Below are 26,010 nucleotides of genomic sequence, written 5' to 3'. Positions count from 1 at the left end.
TTTTTCCTACATGATGCGTGGGAATTGCAGGTCTGTCGCTGGTTTTCACAGATATTTGTATCGCGATTGGCCTCATCGCAGCTTTTTTTGCATTGGTGTTTCGCATTTTTGCGGCGTCGCGTTGACTTTATTGCATTCATTTGACACGTTATTGTGGGCCTATCGCATGGTACCGCCGGCTTGAGAATACCACGTTGACACAGTTATTTTCCCGTGATAGACTGCGTGCAAGGTTGCGTTAAGTTAATTTTGCGATGATTATCACATGTTCTTGTGAATATCCCCCCATGTGTAGCCATGATTTTCTTGAAACAAGGAGTGGTCTGGCTGGCAGTGATAGACTCCAGAATTTCAACCTCAGGATATTTCAAGAAATCGTCAATAACCACAAGCATATGATGCCCATTGGGTAGACTTCCGAAATCTGCACTGGCTTGATGCCAAGGAAAATGTGGAATGACTTCAGTAATGATGGGCACCGGTGGATCAGCAGGACTTTTTGCTTGGCAAAGCGAGCACCGACACACCGCTTGTTCCACGAGGGCATCCAGACTGGGGAACCACACCTTGAATCTTAGTCTGGACTTCGTCTTGATGACTCCCTGATGAGCTAAATGTGCCAACTACCCTTTGTTGCAAACCTGGAATCACTGGTCTAGGACCTCTCATCAGACAACCTTCTGGAGATATTATCAACTCATTCCTCACAAGGTGTAGAGACAGCAATGCTGATCTCACCTCCTCAGTGCAACAGGCGGTTTTGTTTAGCAGGGAGTTCCACTTTTCTGATCTCACAGCAGAACTGCAGAGTTGTATGCATTCATCCGTTTTGATGGTTCCATGATTTCCTCCAATGAGATAGGGAGGGGCATGGACCTTTCAACCACAAGACGGACATATTCCTCCTCCTCCTCTGCATCCATTTCCGCAATCTTGGTGGCAGGACGGGTATGCCTAGAGAGATAGTCCTCAGGGTTTTGAGTTCCTAGACGGAAAACCACTGTGAAGTGATAGTCTTGCAGTTGAAGGATCCATTTCTCAATTCGAGGTGGGGGCTTAGTTGACGGCACATGAACAACGGAGTAAGAGGCTTGTGATCAATGTGTAATGTAAAAGGCTGTCCATAAAGTTATAAATCAAAATGGCGGCAGCCCCAGTGGATAACAATAGCTCCTTTTCAATGTGTGAATATCTCTGTTCTGTCATCGTCAGCGCTCGGCTGGCATATGCCACCGGGGCCCATTCCCCGTTGCCCTGCCATTGAGAGAGAACTGCTCCTAGTCTGGTGGGGCTGGCATCAACTGATAGCTCCGATTCCTTGGCTGGGTAAACATAGACTAAGGTGGTGTCTGCTCAAAGGGTACGCTTCATGGCCTGAAACGCGTCCTTCTGTTCCGGTCCCCAGTTCCATGCAATATTAGATTTGACCAACTCCCTCAGCAGAACACTAAGGTCGGTAAGGTTGCAGATGAACCAGCCACAGTAGTTCACCATTCTCAAAAAGCTTCTTACTCCGGTTACGTTGGTGGGAGCAGGGGCTGCTTGGATATCCTGTACCTTGAGGGGATCTAGTGACACCCCTTCTTGAGAGAAATGAGCCCAAAAAAGATATTTCCTTTTTAAGGAAGTCACACTTTCTCTATGGTGCGTTAATCTGTTTTCCATTAACCATTGAAATACAGCCTTTAGGCAGTCAAAATGCTCCTCCAATGTGGGGGCGTGAACAAGAATGGTATCACTGATGTTGAACACTCCTTCGAGGCCGGAAAGTACACCCCTGATTGTGTCCTGGAAGACCTCCGCAGCACTGGAGATTCCAAAACTAAGGCGCTTGTACCTTCTTAATCCCACGTGAGTGGAAAAAGTGGTGATCACCCGGGAGATTGGATCCAGCCTCAATTGGTGGCACGTAGATCAATCTTGGAGAACTATTTTGAACCACTGACCCCTGCCATTATATCATCCACTGTAGGGGTGATGTGTCATTCTCGCTTTATGACAAGGTTGGGTAGACGCATATGTACGCAGATTCAACCCTCTCCAGGCTGCTTGGGTTTGAGGGCGACCACAATTGGAGACACCCAGGGAGTCAGGCCATCCACCTTTTCAATGATATCAGCCTGTTCCAGTTTGACCAGTTCCTACTTCACATTGCCGAAGGTGGAAAGCCCCCCATTGGTGTCATAAAGCCACTGGTTGGGTTGACTTGTCAATGTGAAGCTTTATCAGCTGATCTTTTGAACAGCCTATGCCTTCAAATAGCGGTGCAAACTGGGTCGTTGAGTCATCCACATTTTCTTGGTGCACGCTGAGCGCGAATGCTACCAGCTGGAGGTGTTCAGCTGTCCGAAAACTCAGCAACATCCCTTGGCCTCCTTTCGTGACCTACACTTTGGTCCTCGTTGATCGAGACCCATGCGCAACTTCTGCTGTGAACATTCCCGCCAGGGGGAGTGGATTGTGGATCCATAGGCATAGACTTTGGTAGTAGTGCGGCTCAGGACCTGTGGGACGGGCAAAGTGAGCATCATTGACTGTGCCATTATATTGATGGATGCTCCCGTGTCAATCTATGCTTTCACTTGGTGGCCCTAGACCAAGATGCTACACTTTGGAATGTGTTTTTGCAGATACCCCCCCGCCCCTTGGTTGCAAGGCATGGATGACGTGAACAGCTCCTTCAACATCATCATCGTCCATGTCTCCTTCCTCTACGGGACTGTCATTGGTATACACCTTGTTTATCAACTATAGTCTAGGGTTCCTTGAAGGTGTTGCAGAGCGGCAGAGTTTTGCAAAATTATTCATCTTGTTGCAATTTGAACATCTTTTCCCATATGCAGGACAAGGGCCCTTGTGCAGGAATGGACACCTTCCTGCACAAAAGCAATCACTGGAGGTGATTTCCACTTTCTATGTATGCTGCTGAATGCATCGGTGTGCATAAAATACGAATAAACATATTCAGCCTATTGGCCACACACTGTCAGGCTGCAGTAGCTGGGAATTCTTAATGCAGTTTACCTAAAGTTCCGAGAATAGGAAGTGTGCCTGGCTCTGTTCTAGTACAATCTCCAGTCCATTCAGCTGCCCATTTAAATCTTTCATACAAAGAAATCATGGATTGCAAGCATGTGAAGCTGCCAGGCTTTTCCTCCCTCTGCATGTCATGATGAAATATAGAGTGAGGAACATTACTGTGTGCCTATTGCATTATGTGATATGTCACTTGAGGCCTACGACAGCAGGCATAATATTTAGCGATAAGGGGATCAACCCCTAGTACTACTGCTGCGAGTTACTATTGGTTGCGTGTGCAACGCCAAATGTTTGTGCCTTACAGGATCCCGCAGCACTTGCTGGGCTCTTCTCACCTATTGCAGTAGCCCCTCACATCCTACATAGATGCTGTCAAAGACGGCTAGCAGTGCTGGGTCCTGAACAGCTTTCGTCTGATTAGGAATTGTTGGCTTCACATTCACAAATGGGTTTGGCTGCACTCCAGTGCAGTGCACTTATCTTACCACCAGGTGGCAGCATCACACCAAAAACGAAAAATAATTATGCCTGTAAGAGGAGTCAAAGCAGTCACGTTGGTGAATAAAATTAAGTTTCAGGGGAGAAACAGCCTTTATTTACAATGATGCCTGAACCCCTCCTGCCATCATCACACAGGCTTTACATGCCTTTGCAATGAAAATGTTAAATTGTATTTCCTAAATGTAACCTGTAACCTATGAGAGTGGGTGTGTAAGTGGTTGTAAAGGTTTGTGAGTGGGTGTGTGAGTGGATTTGTGAGTCAGTGAGTGGGTGTGTTAGTGACTGTATGGGACTTTGGGTGTGTGAGTAGGTAGGTGGGTGTGTGAGTGGGTTTGTGAGTGGCTGTGTGGGAGTGGGAGTGAGCTTGTGAGTGGCTGTATGCAAACAATCATAGGGGCAGCGTGGGTCCCCTCAACCACCGGGGACCCCCATCTCCCTTGGGAAAAAAAACACCTAATGGGGGCAGCGCATCCCCCCTGGCCCCTGGGACCACCACCTTTCTGGGGCCAAGTGCAGCCCACCTCCCAGGCTGTTCTCGGCCCTTGGGACCATCACCTCCCTGGGTAGGTCCTTGAAAATCAAAGGAGGGGGGCTACGGGCCCCCTCCTGGATCTAATAATGGGCCTGGGGACTGCCAGCCCCAGGGCCGGCTACTGCTTTATTCCGGGGTGCCCTCCCCTGGGACATAGCTGTTTGCTTTATCTTGGCAGGAGATCACAGCTATTGCCAAGCTAAAGCAAACACTCTGCTTCCAGCGGGCAGGGAGCTGTCAAAGAAAGATGTTTCATCTCTTTCCCTGCCCACAGACATGCGTGCAAGGAAAGAGATGAAACAATTGCTCCTGCATGGAGGGATTTGCCTTTCCAGAAGCTTCCTCCGTACTTCAACAATTTGGGGTCCTACAAGAGGAAGGGAGCCCGTTGGGAACCTAGGGACCTTGAGGCTTCCCCATGGTACTGGGAAAAAGAGCAGAAGGAGAACAAATAAATATGAGATACAAGCAGAAAGAGGCAGAATAAAGGTCAGAAATGAGCAGAAAGGCAAAACAAAGGTCAGCAACGAACAGAAAGAGATGCAATAAAGGTCAGCAACAAGTGGAAAGAGGCAAAAAAGGTGAGAATTAAGCAGAACGAGGCAAAATAAAGGACAGCAACGAGTAGAAAGAGGCAAAAATAAAGATGAGAAATAACAGAAAGAGGAAGAATAAAGGTCAGCAATGAGAAGAAAGAGGAAAAATAAAGGTGAGAAAGGAGCAGAAACATGCAAAATGATGATCAGAAGGGAGCAGAAAGAGGCAAAATAGAGGTGGAAAACAAGCATAAAGATACAGAATAAAGGTCAGAAATGAGCGGAAAGAGGCAGAATAAAGGTCAGCGACGAGCATAAAGGCAAAATAAAGATGAAAAATGAGCAGAAAGAGAAAAAATAAGGGTGAGAAACAAGCAGAAAAAGAGAAGTAAAAGGTCAGAAATTAGCGGAAAGAGGAAAAATAGAGGTCAGAAACAAGCAGAAAGTGATAAAATAGAGGTCAGAGCAGCAAGAGGCAGAATACAGTTCAGAAATGAGCAGAAAGAGGCAGAATATTAGTCAGCAACGAGCAGAAAGTGGCTAAATAAAGGTCAACAATGAGCAGAAAGAGGCTAAAGAAAGGTGAGAAATAAGCACAGATGCAAAATAAAGGTCAGCTACGAGCAGAATGTGGCAAAATAGAGGTCAGAAAAGAGCAGAAAGAGGCAGAATAAAAGTCATAAACAAGCAGAAAGAGGCAGAATAAAGGTCAGAAACAAGCACAGAGGCAAAATAAAGGCCAGCAGCGAGAAGAAAGAGGCAAAATAGAGGTCAGGAATGAACAGAAAGAGGCAAAATAAAGGTTGGAATTTAGCAGAAAAAAGGCAGAAAACGAGGAGAAAATGAGCAGAACCCACTCAGGCAACAATAGGACTTCTTGGACCCCAACGACCCTCAGCACTCAAGGGGACATCATTCTCCAACCATTAGTGTGCCAGGAGGCCCCTTTGCAGAGTGGTTGAGAAAGGGGATGGGGCCTCCAATGAGGTCTTAGCAATCCCACTGTGGGGGACTTACTTGTGGCAACAATAGGGGTTCTTGGCCCCTAACAACCCTCCGCATCCAAGGGTAGATCATCCCCCAATGAGTAGTGCGCCAGGAGACCTGTTTGCAGAGTGGTTGCAAAAGGGGGTGGGGCCTACGATGAGATCTCGGCAAACCCGCTGTAGGGAACCTGTGGCAAAAATAGGGTTCTTAGCCCCCAATGAACCTCAGCACTCAAGAGAAGTTCATCCCCCAACCAGTAGTGCGCTAGGAATACGCTTTCCAGAGTGGTTGAGAAAGGGGGCAGGGCTTCTGACGAGGTCTCAGCACTCCCGCTGTGGGGGACTTACTTGTGACAACAATAGCAGCTAGGGGGACTTCATCTCCCAAACAGTAGTGCACCAGGAGGAGCATTTGCAGAGTGGATGAGAGAGGGGAAGGGTCTCCAAAGAGGTCTCAGCAATCCTCTTGTGGGGGACTTACTGGGGGTAACAGAAGGGGTACTTGGCCCGCAACTACTCTCAGCATCCAAGGGGAATTAAATAGGGTGGCAACGATACAGAGTAAAACTTTGTGAGCTACACCCACACCTAGCACAAAGAGGAAAAATAAAGGTCAGTAAAGATCAGAAAGAGGCATGATAAAGATCATAAGTGACCAGAAAAAAGGCAGAAAATGAGCAGAATCAACTAAGGCACTCATGCACCCACTTACACACCTAGTAAAACACTCACAAACCCACTGAGACACTCATGCACTCACTCACACACTCACTCTCAAAGGCTACAATTCCCTGAAAAAAACAGACGTTACAGGGATATTATGCTAGGAAACAGAATTTAAAAAATCTTAGAAATTCACTGAAAAAAAGAAAACAAAGTTTACAGGGATGTTATACTTAGGAAATAAAATAGTTAGCAGAAGGGCAAAGTTTCTTCAGCCTTCTGCATTTCGGGCTTCCCAGCCCTTGGTCACAGGCCACTGCATGAAGAAAAGGCACAGCTGATAAAATGTATCAATTAACTTATTTAAATGAAAGTCCTGCCCTCAGTTGGCCTCCAGTGAGTTACAGGGCATGCTGGTGATCATAGTCCTTTAGTCTAACAATTACTCCTTCTCTAGGTTTGTTCCAGCATGTATTTATTAATTCAAATGTCCATTGCCCGAAAGTAGGTGTTCCTATTGTCACCTTGCTGAATAGCTGTAAATTATTTATACAAAATCCACAGCCCATTGTTCCGTCTGTGACTGTAGACCATAGTCACACGGACCCGCTTCATAATGCAGTGATGCGTCTTGTGGCTGGACCCACCATCAAAAACTTTGTCCCAAACAAACATGCACTCTCTAAACAGGCTGATATGTGGTCTCTTTCAAATAACAGCAGTTTCAGTAATTTGCATCAGGAAAAAGTTCCTTCTGTCTAACACGCTTAAGGAGCCCCAGCCCTTGGTCACAGGCCAGTGCATGAAGAAAAGGCAAAGCTCTTAAAACGCATCAATTACCGCATTTAAATGCAGGTCCCGCCCTCAGTGGGCCACCAGTGAATTAAAGTGCATGCTGACAATCATAGTCCTTTACTCTAACAATGACTCCTTCTATACGTTTGTCTGTCATGCATTTAGTCATTCAAACGTCCATTGTCCCAAAGTGGGCATTCTTAATGCCACCTTGCTGAATAGATTTAAATTATTTAGACAAAATCCACAGCCCATCATTCTGTCTGTGACTGTAAATTAAAGTAGTCACAAAGACCCGCTCCATAACACAGTGGTGTGTCTATTTGAAGCCCCAGGGACCACCGCCTCCCCGGGGCTAAAATTGAACATTTAAATAGGGACCATGTGGGCCCCCAAGGTCCTGGGATCACCAGCTCCCCAGGGCCAAATACATAATTCAAATTGGGAGGGGGGCCACGCCGATCCCCTCCCTTGCCATATAAGGCTCCGCGGACCACCACCTTCTGGGGCCCAGCTTGTACACAGAGAAGGAGGGGGCCACATGGCCCCCCTTCTGGAGCCATATATGGCCCTGAGGACTGCCACCCCCAGGGCCAGCTCCTGATATGCCCCAGTGTACTGCACGGCCCTCCTCCCCGTATTCATTAGAAATATGCAAAGGCATAGCTGCCAAGTTGTCAGGTTGCATATGTGTGACATTTCTGTGTTTTCTGTATGCTTATGTGTGATATTTCTATGAAACATGTGTGATGTTTTGAGTGACACTTTAACACAAGCGCAAAAAAATATCAGCTATGTCCCCGTAAATAAGTGCATTTCAGAAATTAGCCCACTCTCTCAAGGTAATGCAAACCTCCCCAGAGCACAGGTTTGTCTACCACAAAACATCTGCTCAAATTATTGACCCTTGATTTGAAATATTATCATTCAGCATTTTCTCAATAATGGCTAAAGAAGGAGGAGTGGTTTGCCGTGAAGCAAAGTGGCTGCTTCCTAGAGTGGCTCTGTAACTCTTTCCCCTTAATTCCTCGCAAATCTGTAAGAAATCTGACTGAAAAGGCGAGGTAGGAGCGCAGACATTTCCGTTCCGTGGCCTGGTGAAGGCAACGGAGCACCGGCCTCAATTAACAGCAGGGGGAGAATGCCCCCAGGAGTACCAGCAAAATCATACAGAAGCAGTCGCTAAGGAGTGAGAGACATGACTGACTCGCTGACCGGAGGGGACCTGAGACTTGCCTCCTGCTGCTCTGAAAGCACCAGGTACCGAGTGCCAGTATTGTTGGGGCTCGATCCAGTCCTGAGGCTTGGGGCAGACGGACGAGGGTGGAGGAGATGCTAGATGGTACCCGGGGGCCGATAGAGGAGCCTATTAAGTCATGGTGGCTTCCCGTTAAAGTGGTGGAGGCAGAAGGGGCTCGGTGGCCCTTCCACGGCGGATCAGCAATGGTGAGGAGATTAAAGTGATGCCTGTTGGGGAGGGGGAGGCGACGACCATGACTGCTGAGAAGGCGATACCCGCCGATAAATATTGTATATGGTGGAAGGAGTGCAAAAAACAGATGACCCCAGGGGCTGGAGGATCAGGCGGTCAAGAGGCGATGGAGCCTAGGTTCGGAACTAAGAACAGATAGCAAGCGAAACGACTTGATAAAAGCCAGTTGACTTCTGAGCAGAGGCCGGTCAGGCCGAATAAGAGGCACACCTGCAGTGAGTGTTCTGCCCACGGACACACCGGCTGACACAGCCCGGGAAGGATACAGAGCTCAAATATTGATAGTGGCACAAATCCCTGGCGGGCAGGTGGGAACACATTGATAAATATTGTGGAGCAGGAGCAATCGTGAATCCACAACGGAAAGAACCAGGAGGGGGTAACAAAGCAAGTCCCCGCAAGTAAGATCAGGTTGCTGGTCTGTAATCACACCGGTCGTCGGCTGGTGAGTGGGAGAGAACGGAACATTGGGGGAACAGGGTGAAAACCTGACAGGTCTCAGGGGTCGCCTTAGTAGCCCCTGAAAGGTGGCAGCAGCTCATCCAGTGACCCAAAAGGAGAACACTACAAGGGCGGCTCACCCCAGACTGAACAATGATGGGGAAGAACGTTAAGAGCACCCACCAAATGAAACTAGACAAATTTACCCTTCCGAAAGGAATTGAAGCTCAAGATTCCCCTCATGATCGCCTTCCCCTAGAGGCTCAGGCAGCATCAAGCGAAGATACGCTATGCCTGCATGACATCATGGGGGCTATACGAGGGGTACAAACGGCACTGGAGACCTGAATAGACTCCGTTACAACAGAAGTTTAATTAATTACGTAATATGGGGGCAAGAGTACAAACAGTGGAAGACTCTACAAAAACTTTGCTTCAAGACACCTCAACACTCAAATGAAAGAAATTAAAATGCTTAATGTCCAACTGGAGGCCTGGCTTGAGGATCAGGAAGGACGATTGAGATGGAATAATGTCCGAATTCTGGGGGATCCCGAGAGGGCTGAGGGTTCTGTTGCTGACCTATTTGTGGAGGAATTGATTTGGGGCAGCTTCAACTAAAGGGACTCTCAACGTTTTTCTCGGTAGAGAGACTTCACCATGTCCTGGGGGGACGCCCCAAACCTAGGGCCCAACAGAGACCCATCATAGCACGTCTCTTTAATTATAGAGATCGAGACGCCATACTACAAACTGCCTGTGCGGCCCCCACCAGTCCTATTAAAAAAATTGTAGGTTACCTTTTTCCTGTATTTCACCCTAAAGACACAAAGACTAAGGCGCTGCTTCATCGCTGTGAAGAGGGTGCTCAAAGATAAAGGAGTGGCCTGAGGGTCCTTGTGAGCGAGGAGACCCAGCGAAGCCCCGGCGTACTGCTAATAAGAAAAACAGATCAGCTGTCAAATGACACATGACAGGACAAGTTCAGGCTGAAATGAAACTAATGTCCTGGAACGTAAATGGGTTAGGGAGTAAAGTCAAGCGAGGCATAGTGCTCCAAGTTGATAAAGAGACACTCCCCCGATGTGAATCTCTTACAGGAGACCCATATTATGAGAAATGGCTTGTAAGGCTTTAAATCTTTGGAGTTACAAAATGAAAGCACATGCAGGATACACAAGAAAGGACTACCCCTCATAATATCATAATAGAAAAGACATGGACTGACTGACTGGGTAGATATGCGGCGATCTCGGGGTTATGAGGAGGCGAAGTAATAAATATCCTGTCAGTGTACGTCCCTCCCACGTTAAGAGACTCAACTTGACGGACCTGGGTGCTCTAATAATGGACCTTCCAGTGGGTCGTCTATATATGGGAGGGGATTTTAACATGACGGGCTGTGACTTTCTTGACCGTATGCCAGCCATGGCCCAAAACCCCATACAAACAGGATTGGCAGAATTTCTCTTAGCACTGGGCCTGATAGATATTTGGAGATCTCTAAACCCCACTACACCAGAGTACATATTTCACCCAGGAGCACATGGTAGTAGATCGCAAATTGACTTCTTGGTTTCCCTCCCCACGCTCCTCTGCCATTTTTTGGATGTCAGACACTTAGTGAGGGATATCTCGGACCACTCTCCCATATGGCAAAATAAAAGGTGGGTGGAGTGCGACGATCGGGCCTGGTGGCCATACATCCCTGGTATTTTAAGATATCAACAATAAGAAAGGGTCTGGCTGAGGACACTACAGATATTATGGGAAGCATATAAGACGGTGGTGAGGGGTCAGGCCCTCTCGCTGATTTCAGGACACAAATAAGAGAAAAGAGCAACAGTTATGATGGTTGAACAGGAAATCCTTGATTTAGAACTTCAAATAGTAAGAAACTACGATGACAATTTAGCATACGTTAAAAACATAAACAACAAGACTGTAGAGACTGCGTCACAAAGGAGGCCAGGAATAAAATCAAGTACACACAGCATTGTGTATACAAAACTGGAGCTAAAGCAGGCTAACTACTGGCCTGGTTGGAATAACACCAGAGAGCAAATAGGTGAGTCCCTTCCATTACCTCTAAATCCAGGGAGGAGATTGAAGATACGTTAGATATCGCTGAGGCCTTTGCAGACCAAAATGCAGAGGTTTATTCCCCAAATACAAAATATTCAGAACAGGAATCCCTAGAGTTCCTGAAGGATATCTCGCTCCTGGTCTAGAAGGAAGAAGAATGCCAGCCGTTGGAGGAAGACCTAACAGTAGCTGAAATAACTCAAGCTATAGGAGCCCTGAGATCGGGCAAGGCACTGGGACCAAATGGTATCCCAATAGAACTATACAAGCTCACAGCACAGATAATTGCATCCCACTTACTGACACTGTTTGATGTGAGCAAAGCCATTGGTAGACTCCCATTAGATCGGAGATTAGGGACAAAAGTGGTAATACATAAAGAGGGAAAGCTAAGGGACCAATGTACAGCATATCGACTAATTTCGTTGTTAAACGCAGAAGCAAAAATTCTTGCGAAGCTATTGGCTCAACCGCTTCTCCCCCTGCTCCCTGCCCTGGTACACCCGGACCAATCCTGATTTATGCCCTAAATCTCAGGCACCTCCATGGTGTCATGGGACGTGCCCACAGGATCAGAGAAGACACTGTCGTCTAATCCTTAGACGTGCGGATGGCCTTTGACACCTTTGAGTGGCCATATATGGTCGAGCTGCTCAAATGAATGGGATTTGGACCACAATTTTTATCCTGGCACAGCCTCCTATATACAGCACCCCAGGTGCAGGTACAACAGGTTAACAGTGAAAAATGTCATGTATTTCCTTCACAGCGAGGCACAAGACAGGGATGCCCATTGTCCCCCCTAGTCTTCGCGTTGATGTTAGAGCCAGTGGCGGCATGGATCCGAGGGGGATCCAATAATAGGCGGATATGCTGGTCAGAAGACTGGGAAGACAGGATCTTGTTGTACACTGACGATATCCTTTTAAATGTTGCGTCCACCCGAGCCTCTACAGCTAGAATATTAAATATCTTTGCTACGTTTGGAAAGTACACAGGGTATATCATCAACTGGCCTGAGTCAGTGGTGTTTGTCCTCAGTGGACAGAGACCGAATTTACCGGTTGACTGTGAGGCACAGGTGGCCACAGAAGGATTCCGGTATCAGGGCATCTTTATAACAGTGGATCAGGTACGCTTTCAAGCCTGAATCCTACAAACTCCTTTGGAACGCCTCAAAAGCGATGTCCATCACTGGTGAGCCCTCCCCTTCTCACTCGTGGGTAGAGCGGCGTTGTTTAAAATGATGGCGCTGCCGCAATTTTGATATCTATAACAAAATACACCCTTCCCAGTTCCAGACTCATATTTTAATGCAATAGACAGTGTGGTATAGTGGGATAGTGGTCCCCCAAGGATCGCCCTCAGTAAATTGACTCATAGTTGGTACAATGGAGGGATTGCACTGCCACACATCCAAACATATTACAGGGCAGCCCAACTTGCAACCGTAAACCAATGGGTCCACCAACCACTAACAGAACCAGAGTACAAAATGGATCTGCTGGTACTGCAGCCAAAAGGTTATCTCCACGCGCTATATACTGAACCAAGGTGACTCCCTCTGGACGGTCCCAATGCGGTGACGATTTGCCAGTGGCACTTGGCTGTGTCCAAATTAGGATGGAAAAATAAACTCACCAAGGCCACACCGCTTTGGGAATCCCAATAGCTGGGTGCCTCGGGAATTAGAAACAGCTTTGATAAAAGGAACTTAATGGGGATTTCAAGTTGGGGGACCTTCACACGGGGGTAGAGATAGTCTTGTTCGAACAACTACAAAAAACGCATGAACTGGCCCGGACGGAGTATTTTCGCTACCTGCAGATCCAACATGTTATACAGACAGCGGTGCCCCGAGCGCCTGAGCTCCTGGAGTCGTCATCTCTGGAATGCAGACTCCTCAAGGAGCACTTGGCTCGAAAGGCAATCCCGCTCACTTACCAAAAACTGAATAACAATTTACCAGATACTCTTACTGCCCATAAAGACTACTGGGGTCAAGACATAACGGACTTAAAAGAGGAGGACTGTTACGAAGCTTTAGCCTCCCCCAGGGAGGTAAATTAGGGCATGTTTCAGACTAGTCCAGCGCAAAATCCTGCATAGAGTCTACATCTCCTGCACTACACTTGTGAATATGGGTTGTAGGGCTGCCGCAACCTGTAATAGAAAGTGTGGGGGGTGAGATCGTTTTACCATATATTATGGACATGTCAGGAGATTCAGGACTATTGGCAGGCGACAGTGTCATGCATGTCTGGGATTGTGGGAGGAGAGCTTACACTTTTGCCTAAATGGTTCCTCCTAAATGTGTGGGACGATTCAAACCTGGGGTGAGCAGACCAAACCTGGATAACCCTGGGTCTCATGTTGGAAAAACACAATATAGCTCGCCACTGGGGAGCTACCCCCACCCACGCTCCGAGACGGGAAGAGAGATATGGACTGGTGTATGTTGGCAGAGAAAACAGTCTATGTGAAAAGAGGATGCCTGAAAAAATAGGGGAAAATTTGCAAAAATCGGAATGAATATAGGGGGAATCCATGTACGCCTCCAGTGGGTGAAACAATACTCTCCTTGATCCATTCAGAGACCAACTGAAGGTAACATCAGACATGTGTGGGCAAAGAAGGTTGTGGCCCAGAGATGATTAATAATGCCAAGCATTGTAATAATACTTGGTTGTGTTTTCAACAACTGTAATGTAAAGATGTTTTTACTGCTCTGCTATAATAAAAATATACAAAAATAAAAAATAATGGCCTAACAATTAGCCAGCTATTATTTTGGAGGGAGGCATTAAGGTAACAGCATCCAATCCTTATAGTGCTTGAATTCCCAGAGATGGGTTTGATGGCCTTTGTAAATGAAACTATAGTTGTCTTTCCTCTTGTTCATCATCTTTCTCACTACCTCCCATTCTGCTCCCCTACTCTTTTTTTCTCTCTCTGCTATTGCTACAATCCTTTTGCACTCTCAATCAAGTTTACCCCTTTCTCTCTTTTTCTTAAATCCGTTCTCTCTCCCTGCTTCTGCCCCCCATATTTTTCCGCCCCTTATTTCTAATTCTGTGTTGCTTCTCTCCATCTTCCTAGATGTTTCCTTATCCATTCTTTCTATCTCTTCTCTACATTTACATTATGTCTTGGTCTCAGCCAAAGTGCTAATTAAAAATAAAATGTAATTAATCTACTTCTGTGAAGTATTATTCAGTGATCAATCAATCTCACCTGCTGTGTGCACTAAATACATTGGCTGATTTTTAGGTATTCACCACACATCGCTGGATGACCACTTGGCCTGCCCAGAGACAGGTACCAGGCTTGGCCAACATCATAGTAGAATCCTTGAATAAAAGTTTAAACAGGACATTATCTTTTATTCTGGTCTGTGTGACAGTGAGGTGATAATTAAAACTCTGGTCAGCGAGCAGCGGTGCATTCAGTGCATGACAACTGTTCTGGTTGCTTTTGGTATGCAGACTCTTTGAGCACCTCATACTTGGTCCAAGAAGATATTGTGCAAGATTAATGCATTTTGGTTCAGTGATGCGGACAACAACATTAAAATGCGTTAGTCTAACACTTGATTCGTGGTACTTGGCAGGGTTACAATGGTCTTCCTGCCTTTTCCCACATTGATGAACAGCTTAACAAAAGACGCCCTAACGCATTTCTTGCCAATTTTAGAGACACGGTATTGATTCAGAGGAATATGAGGACACCTTCACAAAACAAAGAAGCACATACTTCATTTAGGTAAGAGGAAGCACCTCTGATTGGTGGGGTTTCATCTCTTTGTAGTCTTGTCAACTTCTCTCAAAGAAGATTTGTTTTATCACAGACTTGTGGATGAAGAGTCTCAAGGAACAATCACATTACCAAAATTACATGCACAAAGGTCACTGGAAGTATTACCTCGAGGTATTTTATGGTGCTGTATTGCAGAATATGCACAAGATAGTTACCCAACAAGGTAGCACTTAATAATTAATCAGATGAAAGTACTCCTGTTGTGTAGATGTTTTTGGCAAAACTGGGGACTCTCCTTGGAAAAAATGAGGTTCCATTCAGGCCCTGGTGCTTATGTCACAGAAATTAAACCTCAATGGGAAGCACTTACAAGTCTAAACATAGTAGGTGCCCCTGTGGAAGCTCCACTTCAGTAAAGCACAAACAATCCTAACTTCTTGGGCTTGGCAATAGCAAAGCAAGTGTGTTTACTCTCGTATTCAATGTTGAAAAACTATCTGAAATCCTTATTGGAGGCAACTGTATTGTTGATCTATTGGAGGACAATCTGATCTGGGGTGACTGTAACAAGTCATTTCTTTCTCATTGGCTCCTAGTGAGAGCTGACTCCATTATTTTCTGTTTTAAATACCTTAAGTATGCAAATGCCCAAAATGCATAGCACCATTCACATACCCACTCAAAGACATACACACACACTCACACATCTACTCACAGACCCATGCAGGCACTCAATGACCCACTCACAGAGCAGCACAGGCACTCACACACTTACACAGGCACTCCGAGAATCACTCACAGACCTTCACAGTCACTCACACACCCACTCACAGACTCACACACCCACTCACAGACCCACACAAAGAGGCATGCAGGCATGCAGACACCCACTCAGACTCTCACAAAGGTATTCACACACCCACTGACTGACCCAAACAGGCACTCACATACAACCCCCTCACAGAGCCACACAGGAACTGACACACCCACTAAGAAACTCACACAGGTACTCACAAACACTCACAGGCACTCAGACAGCCTCTCACACACTCACATAGATACTCACATACCCACCCACTCACAAAACCTCACATCCCCATTCAAACACACACACACTCACAGACCCACTTAGTGACCCACATAGCCACTCACACACCCACTCTCAGAAATGACAGGTCACAGTTAGGATTACGTTTTTTTTAAACATAGAAATTCACACAAAAAACAAAGGCTATAGATGCATTATAGTTAGAAAATAGAATTAAAAAAGCCTTAGAAAATCACTGAAAAAAACAAAGGTTAGAGGGATGTTATAGTTAGGCTTAGATTTCACTCATATGAAACCAATACAATTCAGCAGTTATAGTTACCCCAGCTAACTATAACTGATGCCCCTCACTGCTTATGACCTCACATATTACAACACTCATGACAAGGTCAGTGACTTCACTGACTACATCACTGATGACATCTCAAATGATATCACTGATGACATCATCCACAGATCCACTCACATGCCCACTATCATCCCATATAAGCTCTCATACATCCACTCACACACCCACACAACCACTCACATACTCATTTACAGACCCATACAAGTACTCATGTACACACTTACTCATTCATAGAGCCACTCACATACCCACCCTCTTAATCATACAGCCACTCATACAACCACTCACTCACCCATACAGATACCCACACACCCATTCACTTACTCAGACAGATACTATCATATATACTCGGTCAACCATAACAGTCACTGAGACAATCACATAGTCTCACATAGAGCATCTCTCACTCTCACTTACTCACCCATGCAGGAACTCACACCCACTCACTCACCCATACTTCCATGCACTCACCCATATAGCCACTTGCACATCCACTCATTCACCCATACAACCACTTAGACACCCATTCATGCACCCATGAGTCCAGTTATGTACCTGCTCACTTTCCCACATAGCCACTCATGCACCCTCTCATGCGCCATTTACAGCCACTTACACACACACACACTCACCCATACAGCCACTCACTTACTCATACAGGCACTAATATACACACTTGCCCACTCATAGAAAAATTCACAGACCCACTCACTCATCTATACAGTCTCTCACATACCCTCTCACTCATCCATTTGCCACTTACACACCCACTCACCCAGCCATAGGGGCATTTACACAGCCACTTACTCACCCACGCAGCTACCCACATCCACTTATTCACCCACACACCCAGTCACACACAGATACACACAGTTAAACAGACACTCACAGAATCTTTGTTTTGAAATAGGATCTCTCATTAGTAGTACACAAACTAAACTTGTTTTAACTTTTGTGGTATCTTAATATATATGTTTATCACTCAGAAACATTTAGAAAACACTCACAATTGCTGGATGATGTCATCAGTGATGCCATTTGAGATGTCATTAGTGAGATCACTGACCATGTCAACTCTGACACTCTAACTGCTGAATTTCTATGGTTTAGTATGAGTGAAATGTGAGCCTAACTATAAAGTCCCTGTAACGTGTTTTTCTCAGTGAATATATATATATATATATATATATATATATATATATATATATATATATATATATATATATATCAACGCTCCTGCTTGTGTCACACAACTCGAGAGGCACTCGAAAAGACAACACAGAGCTCCAAGCTTGAACTCTCATTTAATAGGTATGGAGGACGCCGGACAGCCGATTTCTTTCGCAGCCGATACACCGCTGCCTGACGCGTTTCGAAAATCAATTTCTTCCTCAGAGGCTGACGGTGAAAGGAATAAAACACAGTCCGGTCCCCGCCTCTTAAGTACATGTGATTGCGCGCCCTCCAATGGGCTGTTCATGATGATGCTGCGCAAGTACTTATGGGAGTTGGAGTCCTGGTGGGAAATGCTTTCCCTTAAAAGTGCTTAGAATGTTCTGCTGACACATTTCAAACCCACAGATGGGTCTCAGCGGGCGGGCTCCTCCTAAATCCAGTGTTGCCGCTCCACATGATGGGGGATAGTAAATACAATCCCTCGTGGCCCCCTTTGTTTCTGGGGTGGTGCACTCTCAGTGGCTGGACTGCCACCATAGATCAACGCTCCTGCTTGTGTCACACAACTCGAGAGGCACTCGAAAAGACAACACAGAGCTCCAAGCTTGAACTCTCATTTAATAGGTATGGAGGACGCTGGACAGCCGATTTCTTTCGCAGCCGATACACCGCTGCCTGACGCGTTTCGAAAATCAATTTCTTCCTCAGAGGCTGACGGTGAAAGGAATAAAACACAGTCCGGTCCCCGCCTCTTAAGTACATGTGATTGCGCGCCCTCCAATGGGCTGTTCATGATGCTGCTGCGCAAGTACTTATGGGAGTTGGAGTCCTGGTGGGAAATGCTTTCCCTTAAAAGTGCTTAGAATATCCTGCTGACTCATTAGTAGTACACAAACTAAACTTGTTTTAACTTTTGTGGTATCTTAGTATATATGTTTATCACTCAGAAACATTTAGAAAACACTCACAATTGCTGGATGATGTCATCAGTGATGCCATTTGAGATGTCATTAGTGAGATCACTGACCATGTCATGAGTAATTTAATATGTGAGGTCTATCTCTGACACTCTAACTGCTGAATTTCTATGGTTTAGTATGAGTGAAATGTGAGCCTAACTATAAAGTCCCTGTAACGTGTTTTTCTCAGTGATATATATATATATATATATATATATATATATATATATATATATATATATATATATATATGTATATATTATCTACTGGCGGTCGCCAGTAGATAGTTATAGTTAGGATCGTGTTTCCATAGGAAATCCGAAACATTCTATTTGGAATAACTTTGGCACCGATTGACAAATCCTCACGAAATTTTCAAAATAGGTGGGGCGCTCCGCTCCGCTCCTTCCCTGAAAGTCTCGGGGGGATTCGTCAAGGGGGGGCTGAGAAAAAGAGGGGGTCCCAAAACGCGTTTTCCCCATGCATTTTTCCATAGGACCTTTAGTCCAAGCTACAGCCCGAACGGCTGAACAGAATTACTTGAAATTTGGCAGAGAGGTAGTCCTCAGGTCAGGGATGTGCCTTTTGCAGGTCTGGTGTAAATCTATTCAGTATTTCCTGAGAAAATAGCATTTAAAAGCATATATATATCTATAGGCGCGCTCTGTGCGCGCACGGTAAAACTTACCGTACGCGCACGCTGCCATGCGCGAGCGCGATTCTGATTGGTTGTTAGATCTTAGTAAACATTCGAATCGGTCGAAACCAGGAAGTGTCGGCCGCCATTTTGTCTCTCGCAGTATGAGGGGGTGAAAAACAAAGGTGGAGAATGTGAAAAGGGGGCAGGGTGGACAGTTCCTGACCCCCTAGCCTTTGTCAGGGGGTCCCAGAAGGACCCCCAAGGGCCAAAATGTCCTTTAATTTTTTTGCGAAAAATCGCGGAGTACGCGTAGCATGCGCGTACGGTAGAAACGGAAATATTCCGCGAACTGCGTAACGTGGCCACGCGGTGCGCGAAGCGCACCATTCGCACACAGCGCACCGTGCGCGTACGGTACGCGCACGGTGAAAAACCTTAAAAACAAAATACATAACTTAGCATTGAAAAAACCGTACAAATTCACTGAAAAAAACATAGGTTTCACACACGTTATAGTTAGGAATTAGCATTTAAAAAACCTTGCAAATTCACTTAAAAAACCATAGGTTTCACACATGTTATAGTTAGCTGGACATTTCACTCGTGAAAAACCATTGAAATTCCCCCGTTATAGTTAGTGCAGGCAACTATAACTCACGCGACCGCAATCCTCTGCTGATGATGTCAGATATTACATCACTGATGACATATGTGTCTTTCTGAAAAAAAAAATATTTGTAATATATGTATAGCTAAAAATTAATGGAAGAAGACATGGGTAAATAAGTGTCTAAATACAGTGATGTAATATCTGACGTCATCAGCAGAGGATTGCGGTCGCGTGAGTTATAGTTGCCTGCACTAACTATAACGGGGGAATTTCAATGGTTTTTCATGAGTGAAATGTCCAGCTAACTATAACATGTGTGAAACCTATGGTTTTTTAAGTGAATTTGCAAGGTTTTTTAAATGCTAATTCCTAACTATAACGTGTGTGAAACCTATGGTTTTTTCAATGAATTATATATATATATATATGTGTGTGTGTGCATATAAATATATATATGTGCGTTTGTGTGTGTGAGTGTTTGACTGTGAGTGGCTATATGGGCATGTGACTGGTTGTATGAGTAGCTTTATGGGTGGGTGAGTGAGTGACTATCTGAGTGATTGAGTCAGTATCCTAGTGGCTCTATTTATGAGTGAATGGTTGTATGAGTACTTGCATGGGTCTGTGAATGTGTACGCTTGTAGTTGTGTGGTATGTCAGTGTGTATATGAGAGGTTGCATACAGATGTGAGTAGGTCTGTGAATGCTCATGTGGATGATGTCATCAGTGACATAATTTGAGATGTCATCAGGATGTCATCAATGATGTCACTGACTATGTCACCAGTGATGTCATATGTGAGGTCATCAGCAGTGCATTGCAGGGGCATTAGTTATAATTAGCTCAGGTAACTATAACATCTCTGAAACCTTTCGTTTTTTCAGTGAATTTCCAAGGTTTAAAAAAAATTCAATTTCCTAACAATAACATCTCTGTAACCTTTGTTTTTTCAGTGGATTTCTAAAGTTTTTTAAAGGTCTATTTCCTAACTATAACATCCCAGTAAAAGTTGTCCAGTTTCTGGGCTAGCAAGAAGGTGGAACCCCTAACCAACGAGGTTCAAGTTGCCACCCTCTGTGATGGCCACTTCCTTAGAAGTGTGGCTTATTTGTGTCCCGGAGTGCACATCTCATTCCAAATGAAAATGGAGAATATCTCTTCTCGGAGTTCAGGTCTGGCTAACCCAACCTACAGGTGTGGGTAACCTTTACTTATATTCCCCTTCCAGTCCCTCTCCTAATACAATTACAGGGGCTCCCATCTACACAGCACCCTTCTTGTCCTAGCATCTACAGGCAGCATATCTCCTCCCACCTGATGCTTCTGTGGTTTCAGACTAGGCCACTTCACACCTAATTAGGAGCAGCTTGGCTCAGCCTGCCAAAGGCTGGCAAATCAAAAGAGGCTGCTACAGGGCTGCTTAAGGTAACTTCAAGAAAGCAAGTTCTAAAATTACTTTCCTGCAATAGTTATAACACATCTGACCATGGCAAGTTGTTTGATCTATTATAAATAATATTTTGATACTTTGAATTATGGTTCTAGCTCACTCCTATCCAAAGTTAGACTTTTTTAAAGTCCCATGGTAGCCTCTGGAGCTAGTAACAGTACAAAGGGAAAAACGAAATTGATAGTTTTTCCCTCACCAAGGCATATAAAACATATTTTGTCATGTCTGTTTTTAATTATAAGGCACCCTACCATTGGGGCACCTAGTGCAGACCTTAGGGGTGACTTATATGTAATAAAAAGATAGTTTTAGATTGTTGAAATACTTTTAGTTCTGAAATCGAATTTGGACGCAATTGTATTTTAACAGCTGCCTGCAAAGCGGGGCTGACTTTCAAATGACAGGAGACACCATAGCAGTGCACACTTAAGTGCATTAAATCCACTGGGGTCTCTAAACCTACATGTCCTACCCTATACTATGGACGTACAGGCAGGTTGTCAGAACCAATTGTAATTACACTTAATTTCCATATACCTTCTAAACAGAGCACTGGCCCTGAGCCAGGTTAGCAGAGCCCAGGGCACAATCAGAGTCAGTAACCACCAGTATCAGTCAAAAAATGGGAGTGATCAGTGCAAAAAGTATGACTTTCTCACATATAAAAAGGGGTTTCACTTATCTGCTATATACTTACATTTTCATTGGAAAGGCATGTGTGGTAAAGACATGCGTGGTAAAAATGTGTGTGATAAAGAAAGCATGGTAGAGGCGTTCGTGGTAAATGTATGAGTGGTTCTGTCATTCAACCCTCTGAGATACTTTTGTTTTAAAGAACAGGGCTCTGGAGAATATGCCAGTACCAGCTAAGATGTATAATATTCTCATAATCTTGGCACATAGAGTAGTAAAGGGAGGGTCACGTATGTGTGCCGACATAGATGTACTATATTTGCGTTATCATTGCATGCTACAGTTACTGAGCATTTGGAGAATGAGGGAGTGGAGCCATCCTGCTGGCCATTGTGCCTTGGGATAGCTGATGCTGCCTGCGGGAGGCGCTTCCTGAGAGAGCACAATCTGTATGAGGCAAAGCCCTTTATGTTCTGTTGGTGGTGTGCACATCACCGTTTACCTATGGTAAGTGAATGTTCTTCCATTCAGAGGTATCCTCTGTCTTCACTGACCACAGATGAAAGACAGAAAGATAGTGGAAACCAGAAAAAGATCTGACTACTGGAAAGGGCTTGAATAAATGAATGTACGTAGATGATGTAGCTCTCCATAATGCATGTTACCTGGCTTATTTAAGTAACGAGTTTGCCCTGTAAAAAAACATGTGTACTGGTAGAGAAGATTGGAGAACTACTGTGCATCACAGTCCTAAAAACTCTGTAATAGCTGTTGCTCATGTGAGATCAAAGGGCAGTGCTTCGACATTAAACAACTCAAGAGTGGATAACGTTTTTGACACTGATAGTCTAAAGGACCCATGCCAGTTTAAGGTATGGATTAGAAAATGATCTTGCACGCTCACTCACAGCAGGATAAAATAAATTGGCACCCTATGGATTTCCTAAGTATATTGGGCACTTTGCAATAGGTCCCAACGATTCATAAATGTGAAGAAAAATGTGAGTTGCACTTTATGTTCCCTTGTAATTCTTTTACAGGATGATTTTTAAGGTAAAGTCACTGCATTATGGTGATGGAACAATGATTAGGGCATATACAATACATGGTCCCCGAAAATGCTTCGTTGAAATTAAGTACAGAACCTTATGTATGAAATAAAATATCATTTTAAGAAAGAATGAGCAAGAAGAGACGATCGCCTAGAAAGATGTATGCCAACAATATAACATACTAAAAGCTTCAATTTCCTTCTGACAGTCCTTTTTAAGATGTTATCGAATTTGTAACTATGTGATGGGGCACTTACTTAAGAAACATCTAGCTGACTTAGAAAAACTACTTTGGCAAAAGTGTAAACAGTCACAAAATGCTGGATGCTGATCCAAAGTATGAAGGGAAATGAACAGCAATGTTGTTAACTGCAGAAAGTTGTAAGAAAATACAGGTTAGAATGGAAGGGCTTTGTAAGACAACCCAGTAAATAACTTTCAATGTCCAGATTAAACAATATCATCCTCTCATTTTCAGCTTCCACACTGACTTTGCTTACCATCTAGACACCAAATGAATCACAACAGGAGCCCAACATTTTGAAATGGATTTTTTTTTTTAGCAAGGTTCATTGGTAATACAGATAAATCATTATGATAATGAAGCAGGGGAGGCAAGCTGAGTCATACAAAGGCAATCTTTAATTTACATATCAAAAGCTCAAGATAATCTGCAGCTCTATTAATATAACAAAGACATGTGCAATTCGGTGAACTCGTTTTAGATTTTATTTATTGCTCTTAAGAAATTCCATTTCGGGAGCTTTCCTTTGTTGGCGCCTTTGATCTGTTAAGCAAAATGTTATAGACCTGCTATAAAAATAATTACATGTTGGTGTTTCTATGTTTTTTTCTACATGTCATGTGCTTTATCCAAGTCTCAGTTAGGTAAGGCAGGGTGCCTCAGTGCTAGCACCGACGAATCACCCCGAACCTTTCCAAAAAGCAGCTGAATTTTGTGGTAAAGTAGTTCTAAAAGATTTGTAAAGATTCGTCAAATGTCACCAAAGTTATTGGCAAAACAAAAAACACTTTTCCTATTGAAACTAGGTCCTAATTAGAACTACCTACTGGGACCTCTCATGAACAAGAGAACAGTGGTTCTCAAAATGTGTTGGATGTGCTAGCCACTATATTAAAATAACTAGAATTGTATTTCTCTGGCATGCACTTTACTTTGGCATTGTTGGAGTTTGGGAGTCTGCATAGATCGGTTTTCCACACCTGTGCATGAGCCACAATTTTTGAGGACAGGCACCAGAGGAACTTGTTGAATATAAAGTATAAAATAAAAGGCTATTGTATTTTAAAATGTAGAAATTGTGATAAAAACATGGTGCAGACTGCTATTTTGGGGCTTACCTTCCAGTGTAAGTCCTGAATTGCATTAGGCAGTACCCCTGCAGTAACACAAAGTAGCACTATGTAGGACTTTATGTCAAGGAGGCATACCATGGGTGGGTACATGGATGCTTCCGTCCTACAACCCGTGGATTTTGATGCTTAGACCTAACTAAAAGATTTATTTTCTCCAGACCTTTCCAACTTTGCATGTGTGCTGCACCATACAGGACAGTAGTGGTAGTGTTAAACTTAGAATTTTGTGCTGGGAGGATACCCTTTTGGTATAAAACTTATGCTTGCCAAACACACACATCGTTGCTCTACGGTGCAAAGGTGTGTGAAATGATTCAAGGCAGGCTATGGGTCAATAGCCCTGAAGGAAAACAGCAATAGCACCATATTTTAGAAGATATGGTACTGTTGTGGTCTTTCCTTTTCAAGCAACGCAGTACAACAGCTTTAGTACTGTGAACTGTAAAAACTTAGTTAATCTGTCTCTTCTTTTCCCCAGACCAATCCGTCTTAAAATTCAACCCCTACCACTATGGATGCTATTGAGTCCTGTACCATGTAGTCCTCGTTGTCTTAAGGAACGTTTCCTATAAATTGATTTGCACATCTTTTTGGCTCATTATCTCTTTATTTTTGTGATACTTTGAGCGCTCTGACCATCTACATTGGGATTAGGCTAGCTATACAATAAGTACATGTGTGAGAGGGGCTAAGGAGAGATTAGGGGCTCCATAGGAGAGTGGTAGTGAGGGAATACATAAAAAAGGAGATCAAGGGTGGGGGGCACCAACAAAGATTGTCATAACTGGTGCCACCAACGCTAAAGCTGGTCCTGCACATGTGATCACTGACATATTGGAACATATTAAAAACAACATTGTTGTAATTTAACTTATTTGATTTCAATCCGAGTAACTATGATGCTATTGTTTGGAACTTTTTTTTACTATTGTGTATTGTGGTATATGAATAACAGCATTATTCTATTTTACACAGATCAGTCACGCATCATCCGCTTCCATTCTCAATAACACAGTGAAGTATCGCTCCTTCTTACGCACTGTTCCCAGTGACATATACCAAACACAAGCCTTGGCCAATCTGGCCAGCTCCTTACGGTGGAACTGGGTTGGAATAATTTCAAGCGACGATGACTATGGGCGATCTGCGCTAGGAACCTTGTCTGCAGACCTTGAGTCACAATCAGTGTGCATTGCCTTCAAAGAGAAGCTTCAGTACAATGTCAATGATCCTCAGATTTATTCACAGATAAGCAAAATCATTCAAACACTAGAAAACACCTCGTCAGCAAATGTTGTCTTTGTGATTTCAAAAGCACCGTCTCTCCTGAAATTGTTTAGTAAAATCATCAAACACAATATTACGCGTACTTGGATTGCAAGTGACTCTTGGGCAACATCTGCCCAAGTGTCTGGTCTGACTAACATTGAAAAAGTTGGCCCAATCCTTGGTTTTTCTTTCAGGAAAGGATATGTTGAAGGCTTTACAAATTATCTGCAAAATTTACAGCCATACCCTGAAGGAGTAAATTCATTTGTTGAAGAGTACAAAGAGCTTCGCTTTGGCTGCACTGACGAATACATGCGGTATGTGAATTGCAGTAAGACTGCAGCAGAAAACTGCAATGCTTCGGACACAGTGAAAATAAAATCACCACTGGCTTGCACTATACAAAATGTCTCCTTGGCAAATGACGATTTTTTGATTCGTTACATTCACAATGGCACAGCTTTCAGCGTCTATCTTGCAGTCTCAGCTATAGCCCAGGCCATTCAGAAGCTAATTTGCAACAATGGAACCTGCAAGAACTCCAGCTTCCCTCCATATCAGGTACAGTGAAATCAATAATATCCCTTAAATACAAAACTATCATGCATTGCAAAGTTGTG

At 44.3% G+C, this 26,010-nt stretch overlaps 1 protein-coding gene across 1 annotated transcript in view; it reads left to right on the top strand.

The window, feature by feature from the left end:
• Positions 1-26,010, top strand: part of LOC146817841 (G protein-coupled receptor family C group 6 member A-like) — a 358,097-nt gene that overhangs the window by 259,247 nt on the left and 72,840 nt on the right. Inside the window, exon 3 of the mRNA XM_085611304.1 lies at positions 25,097-25,951. Coding sequence (XP_085467430.1) covers positions 25,097-25,951 — 855 coding nt within the window. The remainder of the gene's footprint in view (positions 1-25,096; positions 25,952-26,010) is intronic.

The sequence above is a fragment of the Triturus cristatus genome, chromosome 6 (genome assembly GCF_964204655.1).
Source record: "Triturus cristatus chromosome 6, aTriCri1.1, whole genome shotgun sequence".
In the NCBI taxonomy this organism is placed as follows: domain Eukaryota; kingdom Metazoa; phylum Chordata; class Amphibia; order Caudata; family Salamandridae; genus Triturus; species Triturus cristatus.
Note: the sequence above shows the minus strand (reverse complement) of the source record. Positions and strands in the feature narration are given on the sequence as shown.